We start from the raw sequence: 18,232 nt of genomic DNA, 5'->3' as shown, positions 1-18,232 counted from the left end.
CCGGCTTTCATCTTTCGCAAAGCTTTTACTTCCTCTTCTCTGTTACCAATTAATTTACCCTAACCCTCTCACTTTGCACACCAATTTGTGAAGTAAATATATCAGAAAACACTAAGTTTGAAACTTTCCTTGAAGTACTCATCATAATCTCAAAATGGATTTATATATATCATACCTTAACCATTTGATGCTTTTTAGGGTATGGACATCATGGAACGCGTTCGAATACGGCACATAAATTCAGAACTAGGTCGTCATTTGTATGCAATATTGAGAGGGGAGCCCTATGAGTCATCAACCACTCTTGAAGACTACACATCAAACCTGCCATCTGGTGTTATAGTCTTTCAGCATTTGCGGGCCAAAGTCTACAGGATACTACAGAAGTCTGTTAAAGGTAAAATGTATTGTGAAGACTGAAGGTTCCAAATTCAGTTTCATATGATAGCATATGATTTGTTATATTTTGACCATCATTGTTAATAGCCTTTGAAAGTTATTGTTGTTATCTTCCAATTTTGTATATTCATTTCTTCTGTTCTGTGCAAATTTTGTTTCCTTTTTGTAAGATTCATTACCCATGTCTTGTATTACTTGCCACCAGCATGTAAATTTTTTAAGAGCCCCATGTGTTTTGTTTTTAGTAAAGACATTTTGATTTGGCATGCTGGAGGAAGAGTCCCTAGTCATTATCTTTTTTTATCATTAATTTTTAGTACATTTTCCTTTTTTGTCAAAATATTTTGAAATGTTTCCTTCCTAGTGTTGCAAGTTTTTAATATATTTTTCTTTATTAACATTGACATCAAGGTCAGAGAAGTAAGTGTATGGTAGAGAAATCAGAGACTGGGCTGATAATTTCAATCCTGTACACCCAATCCTTGTTTTATACAGGATTACTACATACAATTTCACATGTGTATTGGGAGGGTTTGTGATGGCTGCATTGTGAGCCAGCATTTCAGTGGTTGTCAAGTTGCACTCCTCTAGCCCAGTTAGCAGTCTTTTCTTTCTGCCTTACCCACACATAGACTGTGGACTGCTAGCATTCTGTCCACAGGCATACAATATTTCCTTGTCACACATAACACATGACAGCACTTAACTCGCACAGCTCATTCTTCATAACTAGATTTTCCTGCAGTGATAAGTATGCACGAGGCCAGCCTTTTGGCAAAATTATAGGAGTAGTAGATGGATGTAGTAGGTAGGAACATTAGACAGGAACATTAGGTAGAACCAGTAGGTAAGAACATTAGGTGGGAGTGCTAGGTATAATTGGTAGAGTGAAACATTTGGCAGGAACATTAGATAGACACATTAGATAGAGGTTGTTGGTAGGAACTTTAGGAATGAACCTTTGAAACACTGTGCTAGAGTTGCCTTCTAACAGTGGCCTGCTAAAAGTGAGCCACTAGAGTTAGCCAGTTATGAAGACTGTTTTGCCCTGGTCATCCCCTTGAGGGGGGTTCCTGAAGGGAATGACATCGGAGATATAAATAGAATGATATTAATATAGTTGATAGAATAGTAATAGAGTAATAGAGTGGCAGATATAGGGTGTTTTGGTCGAGGTGGTGTGCAAAGTGAGAGGGTTAGGGAAAATGATTTGGTAAACAGAGAAGAGGTAGTAAAAGCTTTGTGGAAGATGAAAGCCGGCAAGGCAGCAGGTTTGGATGGTATTGCAGTGGAATTTATTAAAAAAGGGGGTGACTGTATTGTTGACTGGTTGGTAAGGTTATTTAATGTATGTATGACTCACGGTGAGGTGCCTGAGGATTGGCGGAATGTGTGCATAGTGTCATTGTACAAAGGCAAAGGGGATAAGAGTGAGTGCTCAAATTACAGAGGTATAAGTTTGTTGAGTATTCCTGGTAAATTATATGGGAGGGTATTGATTGAGAGGGTGAAGGCATGTACAGAGCATCAGATTGGGGAAGAGCAGTGTGGTTTCAGAAGTGGTAGAGGATGTGTGGATCAGGTGTTTGCTTTGAAGAATGTATGTGAGAAATACTTAGAAAAGCAAATGGATTTGTATGTAGCATTTATGGATCTGGAGAAGGCATATGATAGAGTTGATAGAGATGCTCTGTGGAAGGTATTAAGAATATATGGTGTGGGAGGCAAGTTGTTAGAAGCAGTGAAAAGTTTTTTATCGAGGATGTAAGGCATGTGTACGCGTAGGAAGAGAGGAAAGTGATTGGTTCTCAGTGAATGTAGGTTTGCGGCAGGGGTGTGTGATGTCTCCATGGTTGTTTAATTTGTTTATGGATGGGTTTGTTAGGGAGGTGAATGCAAGAGTTTTGGAAAGAGGGGCAAGTATGAAGTCTGTTGGGGATGAGAGAGCTTGGGAAGTGAGTCAGTTGTTGTTCGCTGATGATACAGCGCTGGTGGCTGATTCATGTGAGAAACTGCAGAAGCTGGTGACTGAGTTTGGTAAAGTGTGTGAAAGAAGAAAGTTAAGAGTAAATGTGAATAAGAGCAAGGTTATTAGGTACAGTAGGGTTGAGGGTCAAGTCAATTGGGAGGTGAGTTTGAATGGAGAAAAACTGGAGGAAGTGAAGTGTTTTAGATATCTGGGAGTGGATCTGGCAGCGGATGGAACCATGGAAGCGGAAGTGGATCATAGGGTGGGGGAGGGGGCGAAAATTCTGGGAGCCTTGAAGAATGTGTGGAAGTCGAGAACATTATCTCGGAAAGCAAAAATGGGTATGTTTGAAGAAATAGTGGTTCCAACAATGTTGTATGGTTGCGAGGCGTGGGCTATGGATAGAGTTGTGCGCAGGAGGATGGATGTGCTGGAAATGAGATGTTTGAGGACAGTGTGTGGTGTGAGGTGGTTTGATCGAGTAAGTAACGTAAGGGTAAGAGAGATGTGTGGAAATAAAAAGAGCGTGGTTGAGAGAGCAGAAGAGGGTGTTTTGAAATGGTTTGGTCACATGGAGAGAATGAGTGAGGAAAGATTGACCAAGAGGATATATGTGTCGGAGGTGGAGGGAACGAGGAGAAGAGGGAGACCAAATTGGAGGTGGAAAGATGGAGTGAAAAAGATTTTGTGTGATCGGGGCCTGAACATGCAGGAGGGTGAAAGGAGGGCAAGGAATAGAGTGAATTGGAGCGATGTGGTATACCGGGGTTGACGTGCTGTCAGTGGATTGAATCGGGGCATGTGAAGCGTCTGGGGTAAACCATGGAAAGCTGTGTAGGTATGTATATTTGCGTGTGTGGACGTATGTATATACATGTGTATGGGGGTGGGTTGGGCCATTTCTTTCGTCTGTTTCCTTGCGCTACCTCGCAAACGCGGGAGACAGCGACAAAGCAAAAAAAAAAAAAAAAAAGAATAGTAGTATTGATTGTAGAGTAAATGAACCAAGGAAGAACTACAAATTGATTCTTATATGAGGTATGACTGTATGAGAAAGAATGAATTATAGAAATATACCTAAGTGTTAGCTTGAAACTTAACTGGTAAAAAAGATTTGATTGATAGAATAGAACAAGGAAGCTTGATGGTTTGTTTGAAACTTAGTAAATAAAGGATTTTCAATTTAGAAAAACAACAATGGAACAAAATTGTTAGTCAATAGTAAGATGGAATTTCATTCAGTATCATATATAAAATGACATGATCAAAAGTAATAGGCATCTACTAATAATCTTATTTACCATCAGTCAGCTGTGTGAGAGCATATTCAGACAAATTTCTATTTATGAAATGGTTACACTTTATGGGACAGGAATTTTCATTCATTTGAATGAATGGAACACTAGATCATTGACTAGTGTGTACAAAGTATTTATACTGACTTACATGAGATTTCAAGTCTTCACCTGTTTGACAGGGTGAAGGCATGAACGTAGCATCAGACTGGGGAGGAGCAGTGTGGTTTCAAAATTGGTAGAGGATGTGTGGATCAGGTGTTTGCTTTAAAGAATATGTGTGACAAATACTTAGAAAAACAGATGGATTTGTAAGTGGCATTTATGAATATGCTTTGTGGAATGTATTAAAAATACATGGTGTGGGAGGTAAGCTGCTAGAAGCAGTGAGAAGTTTTTATCAGGGGTGAAAGGCATTTGTACAAGTAGGAAGAGCGGAGAATGATTGGTTCTCAGTGAAAGTCGGTCTTTGGCAAGGATGTGTGATGTCAAAATGATTGTTTAATTTGTTTATGGATGGGGTCATAAGGGAAGGAAATGCAAGAGTTTGGGAGAGAGGGGTGTGTATGCATGCAGTCTGTTGGAAATGAGACACCACTGATGGATGATTAGAGTGAGAAACTGCAGAAGTTGATGACTGAGTTTGGAAGAGTGTGTGAAAGGAGAAAGTTGAGATTAGATGTGAATAAAAGCAAGGTTATTAGGTTCAGCAGGGTTGAGGGACAAGTTAGTTGGGAATAGCAGTGTGAATGTGTCAGCAGTTCTGGTGCATGAGACTGGGTATTAGTGATGAGCAATTTGAATATGAAAATGAGTTAATGGTATAACTGGTGTGCATGGGGTATTCAGTGCTGTGAATGGAAATGGTGAAAAGCTTGCGGATTTGTGCGGTGAAAAAAGACTGATGATTGGGAATATCTGGTTTGAAAAGAGATATACACAAGTATATATATGTGAGTAGGGGAGATGGTTAAAGGCCATTGTTAGATTACGTATTAATTGATAGATGTGTAAAAAAGAGACTTTTGTATGTAAATGTGCTGAGAGGGACAGCTAGTGGGATGTCTGATCCCTGTCTTGTGGAGGCGTAGGTGAAGATTTGTAGAGTTATTCAAAAAGGTGGAGAGTATGTAGGGGAGAAGAAAGTGATGAGAGTAAGTGAGCTTGAAAAGGAGACTGCATGAAGAAATACTAGGAGAGATTTAATGCAGAATAGCAAAAAGTGAGAGCAAATGAAGTGAGAGGATTGGGTGAGGAATGGGATGTATTTAAGGAAGCAGTGATGGCATGTGTGAGAGATGATTGTGGCCTGAGGAAGGTGGGAGGTGTGCAGATTAGAAATGGTGGTGTGTTGGGATGAAGTAGGATTGGTAGTGGAAAAGAAAAGAGAGGCATTTGGACAATACTTACAAAGAAGGAGTGCAAACGGCTGGGAGATGTATAAGAGAAAGCAGCAGGTCAAGAAGAAGGTGCAAGGGTTGAAAAAGAGGGCAAGTGAGAGTTGGGGTGAAAGAGTATCATTAAACTTTAGGGAGAATAACAAGATGTCTTGGAAGAGGTAAATAATGTGCAAAAGAGAAGAGAACAAATAGGAACATCAGTTAAGGGGGCAAGGAAGGAATTCATAATAGGTAATGATGGAGTGAGGAGGAGATAGAGTATTTTGAAGGATTGTTGAATGTGTTTGATAATGAATATAGTGGCAGATGTAGGGTGTTTTAGAGTAAGTGAGCTTGGGAAGGAGACTTGCTCGAAGAAATTCCAGGAGAGATTGAGTGTAGAATGATATAAGGTGAGAGCAAATTAAGTGAGGGGAGTGGATGAGGAATGGAAGGTATTTGGGGAAGCAGTGATGGCATGTTCAAGAGATGGATGTAGGATGCAAAAAGTGGGTGGTAGGCAGATTGAAAAAGGTAGTGAATGGTGGGATGAAGTAAAGTTGCTAGTGAAAGAGAAAAGAGAGGCACTTTGGTGGTTCTTACAAGGAAGGAGTGCAAATGATTGGGTGTACAAGAAAAAGCAACAGAAGGTCAAGAGGAAGATGCAGGGATTGAAAAAGAAGGCAAATGAGAGTTGGGGTTGGAGATTATCATTAAACTTTGGGGAGAATAAAAAGATGTTTTGGACAGAGGTAAATAATGTGCAACAAAACGAGAACAAATGGGAACATCGGTGAAGGGAGCAACAGTTAGTGATGAAGTGAGGAGGAAGAGTGAGTATTTTGAACGATTATTAAATGCATTTGATGATTGAGTGGCAGATGTAGGGTGTTTAGGTTGGGGTGGTATGCAAAGTGAGAGAGTCAGGGAGAGTGGTTTGGTGAAAAGAGAAGAGGTTATGAAAGCCTTGTGGAACATGAAATCTGGCAAGGTGGTGGGTTTGGATGGTATTGTAGTTGAATGTATTAAGAAAAGGGGTGACCGTAATGTTAATTGGTTGGTAAAGATATTCAGTGTATGTATGGATTATGGTGAAGTGCCAGAGGATTGGAGGTATGCATGTGTAGTTCCATTGTATAAAGGCAAAGAGGATAAAGGTGAGTGTTCAAACTACAGAGGCATAAGTTTGTTGAGTATTCTTGGAAAATTATATGGGATGGTATTGACTGAGAGGGTGAAGGCATGAATAGCATCAGATTGAGGAGGAACAGTGTGGTTTCAGAATTGGTAGAGGATGTTTGGATCAGGTATTTACTTTGAAGAATTTGTGTGAGAAATACTTAGAAAAAAGATGGATTTGTATGTGGCATTTACGGGTCTGGAGAAGGCATATGATAGGGTTGATAGAGATGCTTTGTGGAAGGTTTTAAGAGTATATGGTGTAGGAGGTAAGTGAAAAGTTCTTATCAGGGGTGTAAGGTGTATATATGGGTAGGAAGAGAGGAGCATAATTAGCTCCCAGTGAAGGTTGGTATGTGGCAAGGTTGTTATGTCACCATGGTTTTTTTTAATTTGTCTATGGATGGGGTCATAAGGGAGGGAAATTCAAGAGTTTTGGAGAGAGGGGTAAGTATGCAGTTTGTTGGAGATGAGAGGGCCTGGGAAGTGAGTTAGCTGTTGTTTGTTGATGGTACAACACTAGTGGCTGATTGGATTGAGAAACTGCATAAGTTGGTGACTGAATTTAAAAGTGTGTGAAGGGAGATAGTTGAGAGTAGATATCTAATGAAAGTAAGGTTATTAGATTCTGCAAGATTGAGGGACAAGTTAGTTGGGATGTAAGTTTGAGTGGAGAAAAACTGGGGAAGTGAAGTGTTTTAGATATTTGGGAGTGGACTTGGCAGCAATTGGAACCTTGGAAGTGGAAGTGAGTTATAGGTTGGGTGAGGGAGCAAAGGTTCTGTGAGCAATGAGGAATGCGTGGAAATAGAGAACATTATTTAGGAGAGCAAAAATGGGTATATTTGAAGGAATAGTAGTTCCAACAATAGTATATGATTGCAAGGCATGGGCTATAGATATGGTTTTACAGAGGAGGGTGGATGTCTTGGAAATTAAATATTTGAAGACAGTATGCGGTGTGAAGTGGTTTGATCAAGTAAGTAATGAAAGGGTAAGAGAGATGTGTGATAATAAAAAGTGTGGTTGAAAGAGCAGAAGAGGGTGTGTAGAAATAGAGATCATCATCTAGGAGATCAAAAACAAGTATGTTTGAAGGAATAGTAGTTCCAATAATATTAAATGGTTGAAAGACATGGGCCATAGATAGGGTAGGGCAGAGGAAGGTGGATATGGTTGAAATGAAATGTTTGAGGACAATATGTGGTGTGAGGCACTAAAGGCTAGAAAGCAGCACTGGAGTTCTCCAGTTATGGAGTCTCTTTTGCCATGACCACCCCTTTCAAGGATTTCCCAAAGGGAACAGGCATCAGAGTTATAGATACTGTACACTTTAGGATCAGACACACTCCTGCTTCACACCATATTTCTCTCCCTGGGGACAGGGGAGAAAGAACACTTCCCACATATTCCTCACGTGTCGTAGAAGGCGACTAAAGGAGCCGGGAGTGGGGGGCTAGAAACCCTCCCCTCCTTGTATTTTAACTTTCTAAACGGGAAAATAGAAGGAGTCATGCGGGGAGTGCTCATCCTCCTCGAAGGCTCAGATTGGGGGGTCTAAATGTGTGTGGATGTAACCAACATGAGAAAAAAGGAGAGATAGGTAGTATGTTTGAGGAAAGAAACCTGGATGTTCTGGCTCTGAGTGAAACGAAGCTCAAGGGTAAAGGGGAAGAGTGGTTTGGGAATGTCTTGGGAGTAAAGTCAGGGGTTTGTGAGAGGACAAGAGCAAGGAAAGGAGTAGCACTACTCCTGAAACATGAGTGGTGGGAGTATGTGATAGAGTGTAAGAAAGTAAACTCTAGATCGATATGGGTAAAGCTGAAAGTGGATGGAGAGAGATGGGTGATTATTGGTGCATATGCACCTGGGCATGAGAAGAAAGATCATGAGAGGCAAGTATTTTGGGAACAGTTAAGTGAGTGTGTTAGTAGTTTTGATGCATAGGACCGGGTTATAGTGATGGGTGATTTGAATGCAAAGGTGAGTAATGTGGCAGTTGAGGGAATAATGGGTGTACATGGGGTGTTCAGCGTTGTAAATGGAAATGGTAAAGAGCTTGTAGATTTATGTGCTGAAAAAGGACTGGTGATTGGGAATACCTGGTTTAAAAAGAGGGATATAAATAAGTATACGTATGTAAGTAGGAGAGATGGCCAGAGAGCGTTATTGGATAACGTGTTAATTGATAGGCGCGCGAAAGAGAGACTTTTGGATGTTAATGTGCTGAGAGTTGCAACTGGAGGGATGTCTGATCATTATCTTGTGGAGGTGAAGGTGAAGATTTGTAGAGGTTTTCAAAAGAGAAGAGAGAATGTTTGGGTGAAGAGAGTGGTGAGAGTAAGTGAGCTTGGGAAGGAGACTTGTGTGAGGAAGTACCAAGAGAGACTGAGTACAGAATGGAGAAAGGTGAGAACAAAGGACGTGAGGGGAGTGGGGGAGGAATGGGATGTATTTAGGGAAGCAGTGATGACTTGTGCAAAAGATGCTTGTGGCATGAGAAGCATGGGAGGTGGGCAGACTGGAAAGGGTAGTGAGTGGTGGGATGAAGTGAGATTATTAGTGAAAGAGAAGAGAGAGGCATTTGGATGATTTTTGCAGGGAAATAATGCAAATGACTGGGAGATGTATAAAAGAATTAGGCAGGAGGTCAAGAGAAAGGTGCAAGAGGCAAAAAAGAGGGCAAATGAGAGTTGGGGTGAGAGAGTATCATTAAATCTTATGGAGAATAAAATGATGTTTCGGAAGGAGGTAAATAAAGTGCGTAAGACAAGGGAACAAATGGGAACATCGGTGAAGGGGTCTAATTGGGAGGTGATAACAAGTAGTGGTGATATGAGAAGGAGATGGAGTGAGTATTTTGAAGGTTTCTTGAATATGTTTGATGATAGAGTGGCAGATATAGAGTGTTTTGGTCGAGATGGTGTGCAAAGTGAGAGGGCTAGGGAGAATGATTTGGTAAACAGAGAAGAGGTAGTAAAAGCTTTGCAGAAGATGAAAGCCAGCAAGGCAGCGGGTTTGGATGGTATTGCAGTGGAATTTATTAAAAAAGGGGGTGACTGTATTGTTGACTGGTTAGTAAGGTTATTTAATAGTATGTCTGACTCATGATGAGGTGCCTGAGGATTGGCGAAATGCTTGCAATAGTGCCATTGTACAAAGGCAAAGGGGATAAGAGTGAGTGCTCAAATTACAGAGGTATAAGTTTGTTGAGTATTCCTGGGAAATTATATGGGAGGGTATTGTTTGAGAAGGTGAAGGCATGTACAGAGCATCAGACTGGGGAAGAGCAGTGTGGTTTCAGAAGTGGTAGAGGATGTGTGGATCAGGTGTTTGCTTTAAAAAATGAATGTGAGAAATACTTAGAAAAGCAAATGGATTTGTATGTAGCATTTATGGATCTGGAGAAGGCATATGATAGAGTTGATAGAGATGCTATGTGGAAGGTATTAAGAATATATGGTGTGGGAGGTAAGTTGTTAGAAGCAGTGAAAAGTTTTTATCGAGGATGTAAGGCATGTGTACGAGTAGGAAGAGAGGAAAGTGATTGGTTCTCAGTGAATGTCGGTATGCGGCAGGGGTGTGTGATGTCTCCATGGTTGTTTAATTTGTTTATGGATGGGGTTGTTAGGGAGGTAAATGGAAGAGTTTTGGAAAGAGGGGCAAGTATGCAGTCTGTTGTGGACGAGAGAGCTTGGGAAGTGAGTCAGTTGTTGTTCGCTGATGATACAGTGTTTACGGCAGATTCGTGTGAGAAACTGTAGAAGCTGGTGACTTGAGTTTGGTAAAGTGTGTGAAAGAAGAAAGCTGAGAGTAAATATGAATAAGAGCAAGGTTATTAGGTACAGTAGGGTTGAGGGACAAGCAAATTGGGAGGTAACAGTGGAGAAAAACTGGAGGAAGTGAAGTGTTTTAGATATCTTGGAGTAGATATGGCAGCAGATGGAACCATGGAAAAGGGGGTGAATCATAGGGTGGGGGAGGGGGCGAAATTTCTGGGAGTGTTGAAAAATGTGTGGAAGTCCAGAATGTTATCTTGGAAAGCAAAAATGGTTATGTTTGAAGGAATAGTGGTTCCATCAATGTTATAAGGTTGTGAGGCGTGGGCTATAGATAGAGTTGTGCGGATGAGGGTGGATGTGCTGGAAATGAGATGTTTGAGGAAAATATGTGGTGTGAGGTGGTTTGATGGAGTAAGTAATGAAAGGGTAAGAGAGATGTGTGGTAGTAAAAAGAGTGTGGTTGAGAGAGCAGGGTGTTTTGAAATGGTTTGGTCGCATGAAGAGAATGAGTGAGGAAAGATTGACAAAGACAGTATGTGTGTCAGAGGTGGAGGGAACGAGGAGAAGTGGGAGACCAAATTGGAGGTGGAAAGATGGAGTGAAAAAGATTTTGAGTGATCGGGGCCTGAACATGCAGGAGGGTGAAAGGCGTGCAAGGAATAGAGTGAATTGGAACGATGTGGTATACTGGGGTCGATGTTCTGTTAGTGGATTGAACCAGGGCATGTGAAGCGTCTGGGGTAAACCATGGGAAGTTTTGTGGGGTCTGGATGTTCAAAGGGAGCTGTAGTTTTGGTGCATTATACCTGACAGCTAGAGACTGAGTGTGAATGAATGTGGCCTTTGTTGTCTTTTCCTAGTGCTACCTTGTGCACATGCACGGGGAGGGGATTTTCATTTCATGTGTGGGGGGTGGCAACGGGAATAAATAAGGGCAGGCAGTATATATATACATATATTTATTTATTTATTTTGCTTTGTCACTGTCTCCCGCGCCTGCAGGGTAGCGCAAGGAAACAGACAAAAGAAATGGCCCAACCCACCCCCACACACGTGCACACACACACACGTCCACACACGCAAACATACATACCCAGACATCCCAACGTACACACATATATACACACATATACACACATGCACACAATTCACACTGTCTTCCCCTACTCACCCCCATCGCCACCCTGCCACACACGGTATAACATACCCCTCCCCCCTCATGTGCGCGAGGCAGCGCCAGGAAAAGACAACAAAGGCCCCATTCACTCACACTCATTCTCTAGCTGTCATGCAATAATGCCCGAAACCACAGCTCCCTTTCCACATCCAGGCCCCACAGAACTTTCCATGGTTTACCCCAGATGCTTCACATGCCCTGATTCAATCCATTGACAGCATGTCGACCCCGGTATACCACATCGATCCAATTCACTCTATTCCTTGCCCGCCTTTCACCCTCCTGCATGTTCAGGCCCCAATCACTCAAAATCTTTTTCACTCCATCTTTCCACCTCCAGTTTGGTCTCCCACTTCTCCTCGTTCCCTCCACCTCTGACACACATACTGTCTTTGTCAATCTTTCCTCACTCATTCTCTCCATGTGCCCAAACCATTTCAAAACACCCTCTTCTGCTCTCTCAACCACGCTCTTTTTATTTCCACACATCTCTCTTACCCTTACATTACTTACTTGATCAAACCACCTCACACCACATATTGTCCTCAAACATCTCATTTCCAGCACATCCCCCTCCTGCGCACAACTCTATCCATAGCCCACGCCTCGCAACCATACAACATTGTTGGAACCACTATTCCTTCAAACATAGCCAGTTTTGCTTTCTGAGATAATGTTCTCGACTTCCACACATTCTTCAACGCTCCCAGAATTTTCGCCCCCTCCCCCACCCTATGATTCACTTCCGCTTCCATGGTTCCATCCGCTGCCAGATCCACTCCCAGATATATAAAACTCTTTACTTCCTCTAGTTTTTCTCCATTCAAACTTACCTCCCAATTGACTTGACCCTCAACCCTACTGTACCTAATAACCTTGCTCTTATTCACATTTACTCTTAACTTTCTTCTTTCACACACTTTACCAAACTCAGTCACCAGCTTCTGCAGTTTCTCACATGAATCAGCCACCAGCGCTGTATCATCAGCGAACAACAACCGACTCACTTCCCAAGCTCTCTCATCCCCAACAGACTGCATACTTGCCCCTCTTTCCAAAACTCTTGCATTCACCTCCCTAACAACCCCATCCATAAACAAATTAAAGAACCATGAAGACATCACACACCCTTGCTGCAAACCTACATTCACTGAGAAGCAATGACTTTCCTCTCTTCCTACACGTACACATGCCTTACATCCTCAATAAAAACTTTTCACTGCTTCTAACAACTTGCCTCCCACACCATATATTCTTAATACCTTCCACAGAGCATCTCTACCAACTCTGTCATATGCCTTCTCCAGATCCATAAATGCTACATACAAATCCATTTGCTTTTCTAAGTATTTCTCACATACATTCTTCAAAGCAAACACCTGATCCACACATCCTCTACCACTTTTGAAACCACACTGCTCGTCCCCAGTCTGATGCTCTGTACATGCCTTCACCCTCTCAATCAATACCCTCCAATATAATTTACCAGGAATGCTCAACAAACTTATACCTCTGTAATTTGAGCACTCACTCTTATCCCCTTTGCCTTTGTACAATGGCACTATGCAAGCATTTCCCCAATCCTCAGGCACCTCACCATGAATCATACATACATTAAATAACCTTACCAACCAGTCAACAATACAGTCACCCCATTTTTTAATAAATTCCACTGCAATACCATCCAAACCTGCTGCCTTGCCGGCTTTCATCTTCTGCAAAGCTTTTACTACCTCTTCTCTGTTTACCAAATCATTTTCCCTAACCCTGAAAGTTGATGGAGAGGGATGGGTGATTTTTGGTGCGTATGCACCTGGGCACGAGAAGAAAGATCACGAGAGGCAAGTGTTTTGAGAGCAGCTGAATGAGTGTGTTAGTAGTTTTGATGCACAAGACTGGGTTATAGTGATGGGTGATTTGAATGCAAAAGTGAGTAATGTGGCAGTTGAGGGAATAATTGGTATACATGGGGTGTTCAGTGTTGTAAATGGAAATGGTGAAGAGCTTGTAGATTTATGTGCTGAAAAAGGACTGGTGATTGGGAATACCTGGTTTAAAAAGAGAGATATACATAAGTATACGTATGTAAGTAGGAGAGATGGCCAGAGAGCGTTATTGGATTACGTGTTAATTGACGGGCGTGCGAAAGAGAGACTTTTGGATATTAATGTGCTGAGAGGTGCAACTGGAGGTATGTCTGATCATTATCTTGTGGAGGCGAAGGTGAAGATTTGTATGGGTTTTCAGAAAAGAAGAGAGAATGTTGGGGTGAAGAAGGTGGTGAGAGTAAGTGAGCTTGGGAAGGAGACTTGTGTAAGGAAGTACCAGGAGAGACTGAGTACAGAATGGAAAAAGGTGAGAACAAAGGAGGTAAGGGGAGTGGGGGAGGAATGGGATGTATTTAGGGAATTAGTGATGGCTTGCGCAAAAGATGCTTGTGGCATGAGAAGCGTGGGAGTTGGGTTGATTAGAAAGGGTAATGAGTGGTGGGATGGAGAAGTAAGATTATTTGTGAAAGACAAGAGAGAGGCATTTGGACGATTTTTGCAGGGAAAAAATGCAAATGAGTGGGAGATGTATAAAAGAAAGAGACAGGAGGTCAAGAGAAAGGTGCAAGAGGTGAAAAAGAGAGCAAATGAGAGTTGGGGTGAGAGAGTATTATTAAATTTTAGGGAGAATAAAAAGATGTTCTGGAAGGAGGTAAATAAAGTGCCTAAGACAAGGGAGCAAATGGGAACTTCAGTGAAGGGCACAAATGGGGAGGTGATAACAAGTAGTGGTGATGTGAGAAGGAGATGGAGTGAGTATTTTGAAAGTTTGTTGAATGTGTTTGATGATAGAGTGGCAGATATAGGGTGTTTTGGTCGAGGTGGTGTGCAAAGTGATATACATATATATGTATATTTTATCCCTGGGGATAGGGGAGAAAGAATATTTCCCACGTATTCACTGCGTGTCGTAGAAGGTGATTAAAAGGGAAGGGAGCGGGGGGGCTGGAAATCCTCCCCTCTTTTTTTTTTTTTTTAATTTTCCAAAAGAAGGAACAGAGAAGGCGGCCAGGTGAGGATTTTCCCTCAGAGGCCCAGTCCACTGTTCTTAACGCTACCTCGCTATCGCGGGAGATGGCGAATAGTATGAAAGAAAAGAAAGAATATGTATATTTATTCATTTATTTTGCTTTGTCGCTGTCTCCCGCGTTAGCGAGGTAGCGCAAGGAAAGAGACAAAAGAATGGCCCAACCCACCCCCTACACACATGTATATACATACACGTCCACACATGCAAATATACATACCTATACATCTCAATGTACAGATATATATACACAGACATATACATATATACACATGTACTTAATTCATACTGTCCGCCTTTATTTATTCCCATCGCCACCTCGCCACACATGGAATAACAACCCCCTCCCCCCTCATGTGTGCGAGGTAGCGCTAGGAAAAGACAACAAAGGCCCCATTCGTTCACATTCAGTCTCTAGCTGTCATGTAAAAATGCACCGAAACCACAGCTCCCTTTCCACATCCAGGCCCCACAGAACTTTCCATGGTTTACCCCAGACGCTTCAGATGCTCTGGTTCAATCCATTGACAGCACGTCGACCCCGGTATACCACATCGTTCCAATTCACTCTATTCCTTGCATGCCTTTCACCCTCCTGCATTCTCAGGCCCTGATCACTGAAAACCTTTTTCACTCCATCTTTCCACCTCCAATTTGGTCTCCCACTTCTCCTCGTTCCCTCCACCTCTGACACATATATCCTCTTGGTCAATCTTTCCTCACTCATTCTCTTCATGTCACCAAACCATTTCAAAACACCCTCTTCTGCTCTCTCAACCACACTCTTTTTATTACCACACATTTCTCTTACCCTATTATTACATACTCGATCAAACCACCTCACACAACATATTGTCCTCAAACATCTCTTTTCCAGCACATCCCCCCTCCTGCGTACAACTCTATCCATAGCCCACGCCTCGCAACCATACAACATTGTTGGAACCTCTATCCCTTCAAACATACCCATTTTTGCTCTCTGAGATAATGTTCTCGATTTCCACACATTCTTCAACGCTCCTAGAATTTTCGCCCCCTCCCCCACCCTATGATTCACTTCTGCTTCCATGATTCCATCTGCTGCCAAATCCACTCCCAGATATCTAAAACACTTCACTTCCTCCAGTTTTTCTCCATTCAGACTTACCTCCCAATTGACTTGACCCTCAACCCTACTGTACCTAATAACGTTGCTCTTATTCACATTTACTCTCAACTTTCTTCTTTCACACACTTTTCCAAACTCAGTCACCAGCTTCTGCAGTTTCTCACATGAATCAGCCACCAGCGCTGTATCATCAGCGAACAACAACTGACTCACTTCCCAAACTCTCTCATCCACAACAGACTGCATACTTGCCCCACTTTCCAAAACTCTTGCATTCACCTCCCTAACAACCCCATCCATAAACAAATTAAAGAACTATGGAGACATCACATGCAATTGCCGCAAAGCTACATTCACTGAGAAGCAATCACTTTCCTCTCTTCCTACTCGTACACATGCCTTACATCCTCGATAAAAACTTTTCACTGCTTCTAACAACTTTCCTCCCACACCATATATTCTTAATACCTTCCACAGAGCATCTCTATCAACTCTATCATATGCCTTCTCCAGATCCATAAATGCTACATACAAATCCATTTGCTTTTCTAAGTATTTCTCACATACATTCTTCAAAGCAAACGCCTGATCCACACATCCTCTACCACTTTTGAAACCACACTGCTCTTCCCCAATCTGATGCTCTGTACATGCCTTCACCCTCTCAATCAATACCCTCCCATGTAATTTATCAGGAATACTCAACAAGTTTATACCTCCATAATTTGAGCCCTCACCTTTGTCCCCTTTGTCTTTGTACAGTGTCACTATGCAAGCATTCCACTTATCCTCAGGCACCTCACCATGAATCATACATACATTAAATAACCTTACCAACCAGTCAACAATACAGTCACCCCCTTTTTTAATAAATTCCACTGCATTACCATCCAAACCCACTGCCTTGCCGGCTTTCATCTTCCACAAAGCTTTTCATACCTCTTCTCTATTTACCAAATCATTTTCCCTAACCCTCTCACTTTGCACACCACCTCGACCAAAACACCCTATATCTGCCACTCTATCATCAAACACATTCAACAAACCTTCAAAATACTCACTCCATCTCCTTCTCACATCACCATTGCTTGTTACCACCTCCCCATTAGCTCCCTGCACTGAAGTTCCCATTTGTTTCCTTGTCTTACGCACTTTATTTACCTCCTTCCAAAACATCTTTTTATTCTCCCTAAAATTTAATGATACCCTCTCACCCCAACTCTCATTTGCCCTCTTTTTCACCTCTTGCACCTTTTTCTTGACCCCCTACCTCATTCTTTTATACATCTCCCACTCATTTGCATTATTTCCTTGGAAAAATCATCCAAATGCCTCTCTCTTCTCTTTCACTAATAATCTTACTTCTTCATCACAACACTCACTACCCTTTCTAATGTGCCCACCTCCCACACTTCTCATGCCACAAGCATCTTTTGCGCAAGCCATCACTGTATAGGTATGTATATGTGCATGTGTGGACATGTATGTATATACATGTGTATATGGGTGGGTTGGGCTATTCTTTCGTCTGTTTACTTGCGCTACCTCGCTAACGTGGGAGACAGCGACAAAGTATAATAAATAGATAAAGTATATATAATTCTTAATTTTCCCTGGGGATAATTATCTCTATAATTTGATATAATTTCATTTTAATTTGATTATTTATTTCTGATTTTGATTTAATCTATAATAATTCAAATTGATTTAATTATCCTTGTAATTTGATTATCCCTGGGATAGGGGAGAAAGAATACTCCCACGTATTCTCCGCGTGTCGTAGGTGACTAAAAGGGAAGGGAGCGGGGGGGCTGGAAATCCTCCCCTCTCATTTTTAATTTTTCAAAAGAAGGAACAGAGAAGGGGGCCAAGTAAGGATATTCCCTCAAAGGCTCAGTCGTCTTTTCTTAATGCTACCTTGCTGATGCGGGAAATGGCGAATAGTATGAACATTTCTAAATTTTTATCTCCATAGAGTAGCAATCCAACCTTATTGTTTCATTTGTATTTGTCAGTCATTTTGTACTAAAAGTATTTTTGATACTTGGGAGTGGACATGATGGCAAATAGAACCATGGAACAAAAGTGGGTCACAGGTTGGGTGAGAGAGTGAAGGTTTTAAGAGCACTGGAAAATATTGATGGATGCATAAGCTGTGGATGATGATATGGAGAGGAGAGTGGTTGTGTTGGAAGTGAAATGTTTGAGGATTGTATATAGTGTGAGGTGGTTTGATCAAGTAAGTAATAAAAGTGTAAGAGATGTTTGGTGATAAATAGAGTGTGGATTAGAGAGCTGATGAGGATTTGCTGAAATGGTCTGAACATATGGAGAGAATTTGTAAGGAGAGGTTGACAAAGAGGATATATGTGTCAAAAGTGGGCAAGGACAAGAAGTGTGTGTGTGTGTGTGTGTGTCTGTGTGTGTGTGTGTATGTGTATGTGTATGTTGGGGGGGTGGGGGGGACCAAAGTGGAGATGGAAGAATGATGTGAAAACGATTTTGAGAATAGAGGCCTGAATATGCCAGGTTGAAAGGCAGACACAGGATAGAGTGAATTGATATGATGCGTACAGTGGTCCACATGCTGTCAGTGAACTGAACTAGGGCATATTGAGCAACTGGGAGAAACCTGGAAAGGTCTGTGGAGCCTGGTTGTGGATAGGGGGTTGTGGTTTTGGTGCATTAAACTTGACACCCAGAGAATTGATGTGACCGAATGTATCTTTTCTTTGTCTGTTCCTGGCACTATCTTGCTAACATGGGATATGGCAGTCAAGCATGGAAAAGGATGAAAAGTAAATCATTTCAGTTTTCCCTGTAGCATCACTTTTCTCAATATATGCAATTTTCTTTATCAAAAAATCTT

At 41.8% G+C, this 18,232-nt stretch overlaps 1 protein-coding gene across 1 annotated transcript in view; it reads left to right on the top strand.

The window, feature by feature from the left end:
* Positions 1-179: 179 nt before the first annotated feature.
* LOC139746586 (constitutive coactivator of peroxisome proliferator-activated receptor gamma-like) overlaps positions 180-18,232 on the top strand; it is a 98,694-nt gene continuing 80,641 nt past the window's right edge. Inside the window, exon 1 of the mRNA XM_071657979.1 lies at positions 180-397. Within this exon, the coding sequence (XP_071514080.1) occupies positions 202-397 (196 nt within the window). The 5' untranslated portion in view covers positions 180-201. The remainder of the gene's footprint in view (positions 398-18,232) is intronic.

This window comes from Panulirus ornatus, chromosome 65 (genome assembly GCF_036320965.1).
Source record: "Panulirus ornatus isolate Po-2019 chromosome 65, ASM3632096v1, whole genome shotgun sequence".
Taxonomy (NCBI): domain Eukaryota; kingdom Metazoa; phylum Arthropoda; class Malacostraca; order Decapoda; family Palinuridae; genus Panulirus; species Panulirus ornatus.
The sequence above is the reverse complement of the archived record's forward strand: the minus strand, read 5'-3'. Positions and strand labels throughout refer to the sequence as shown.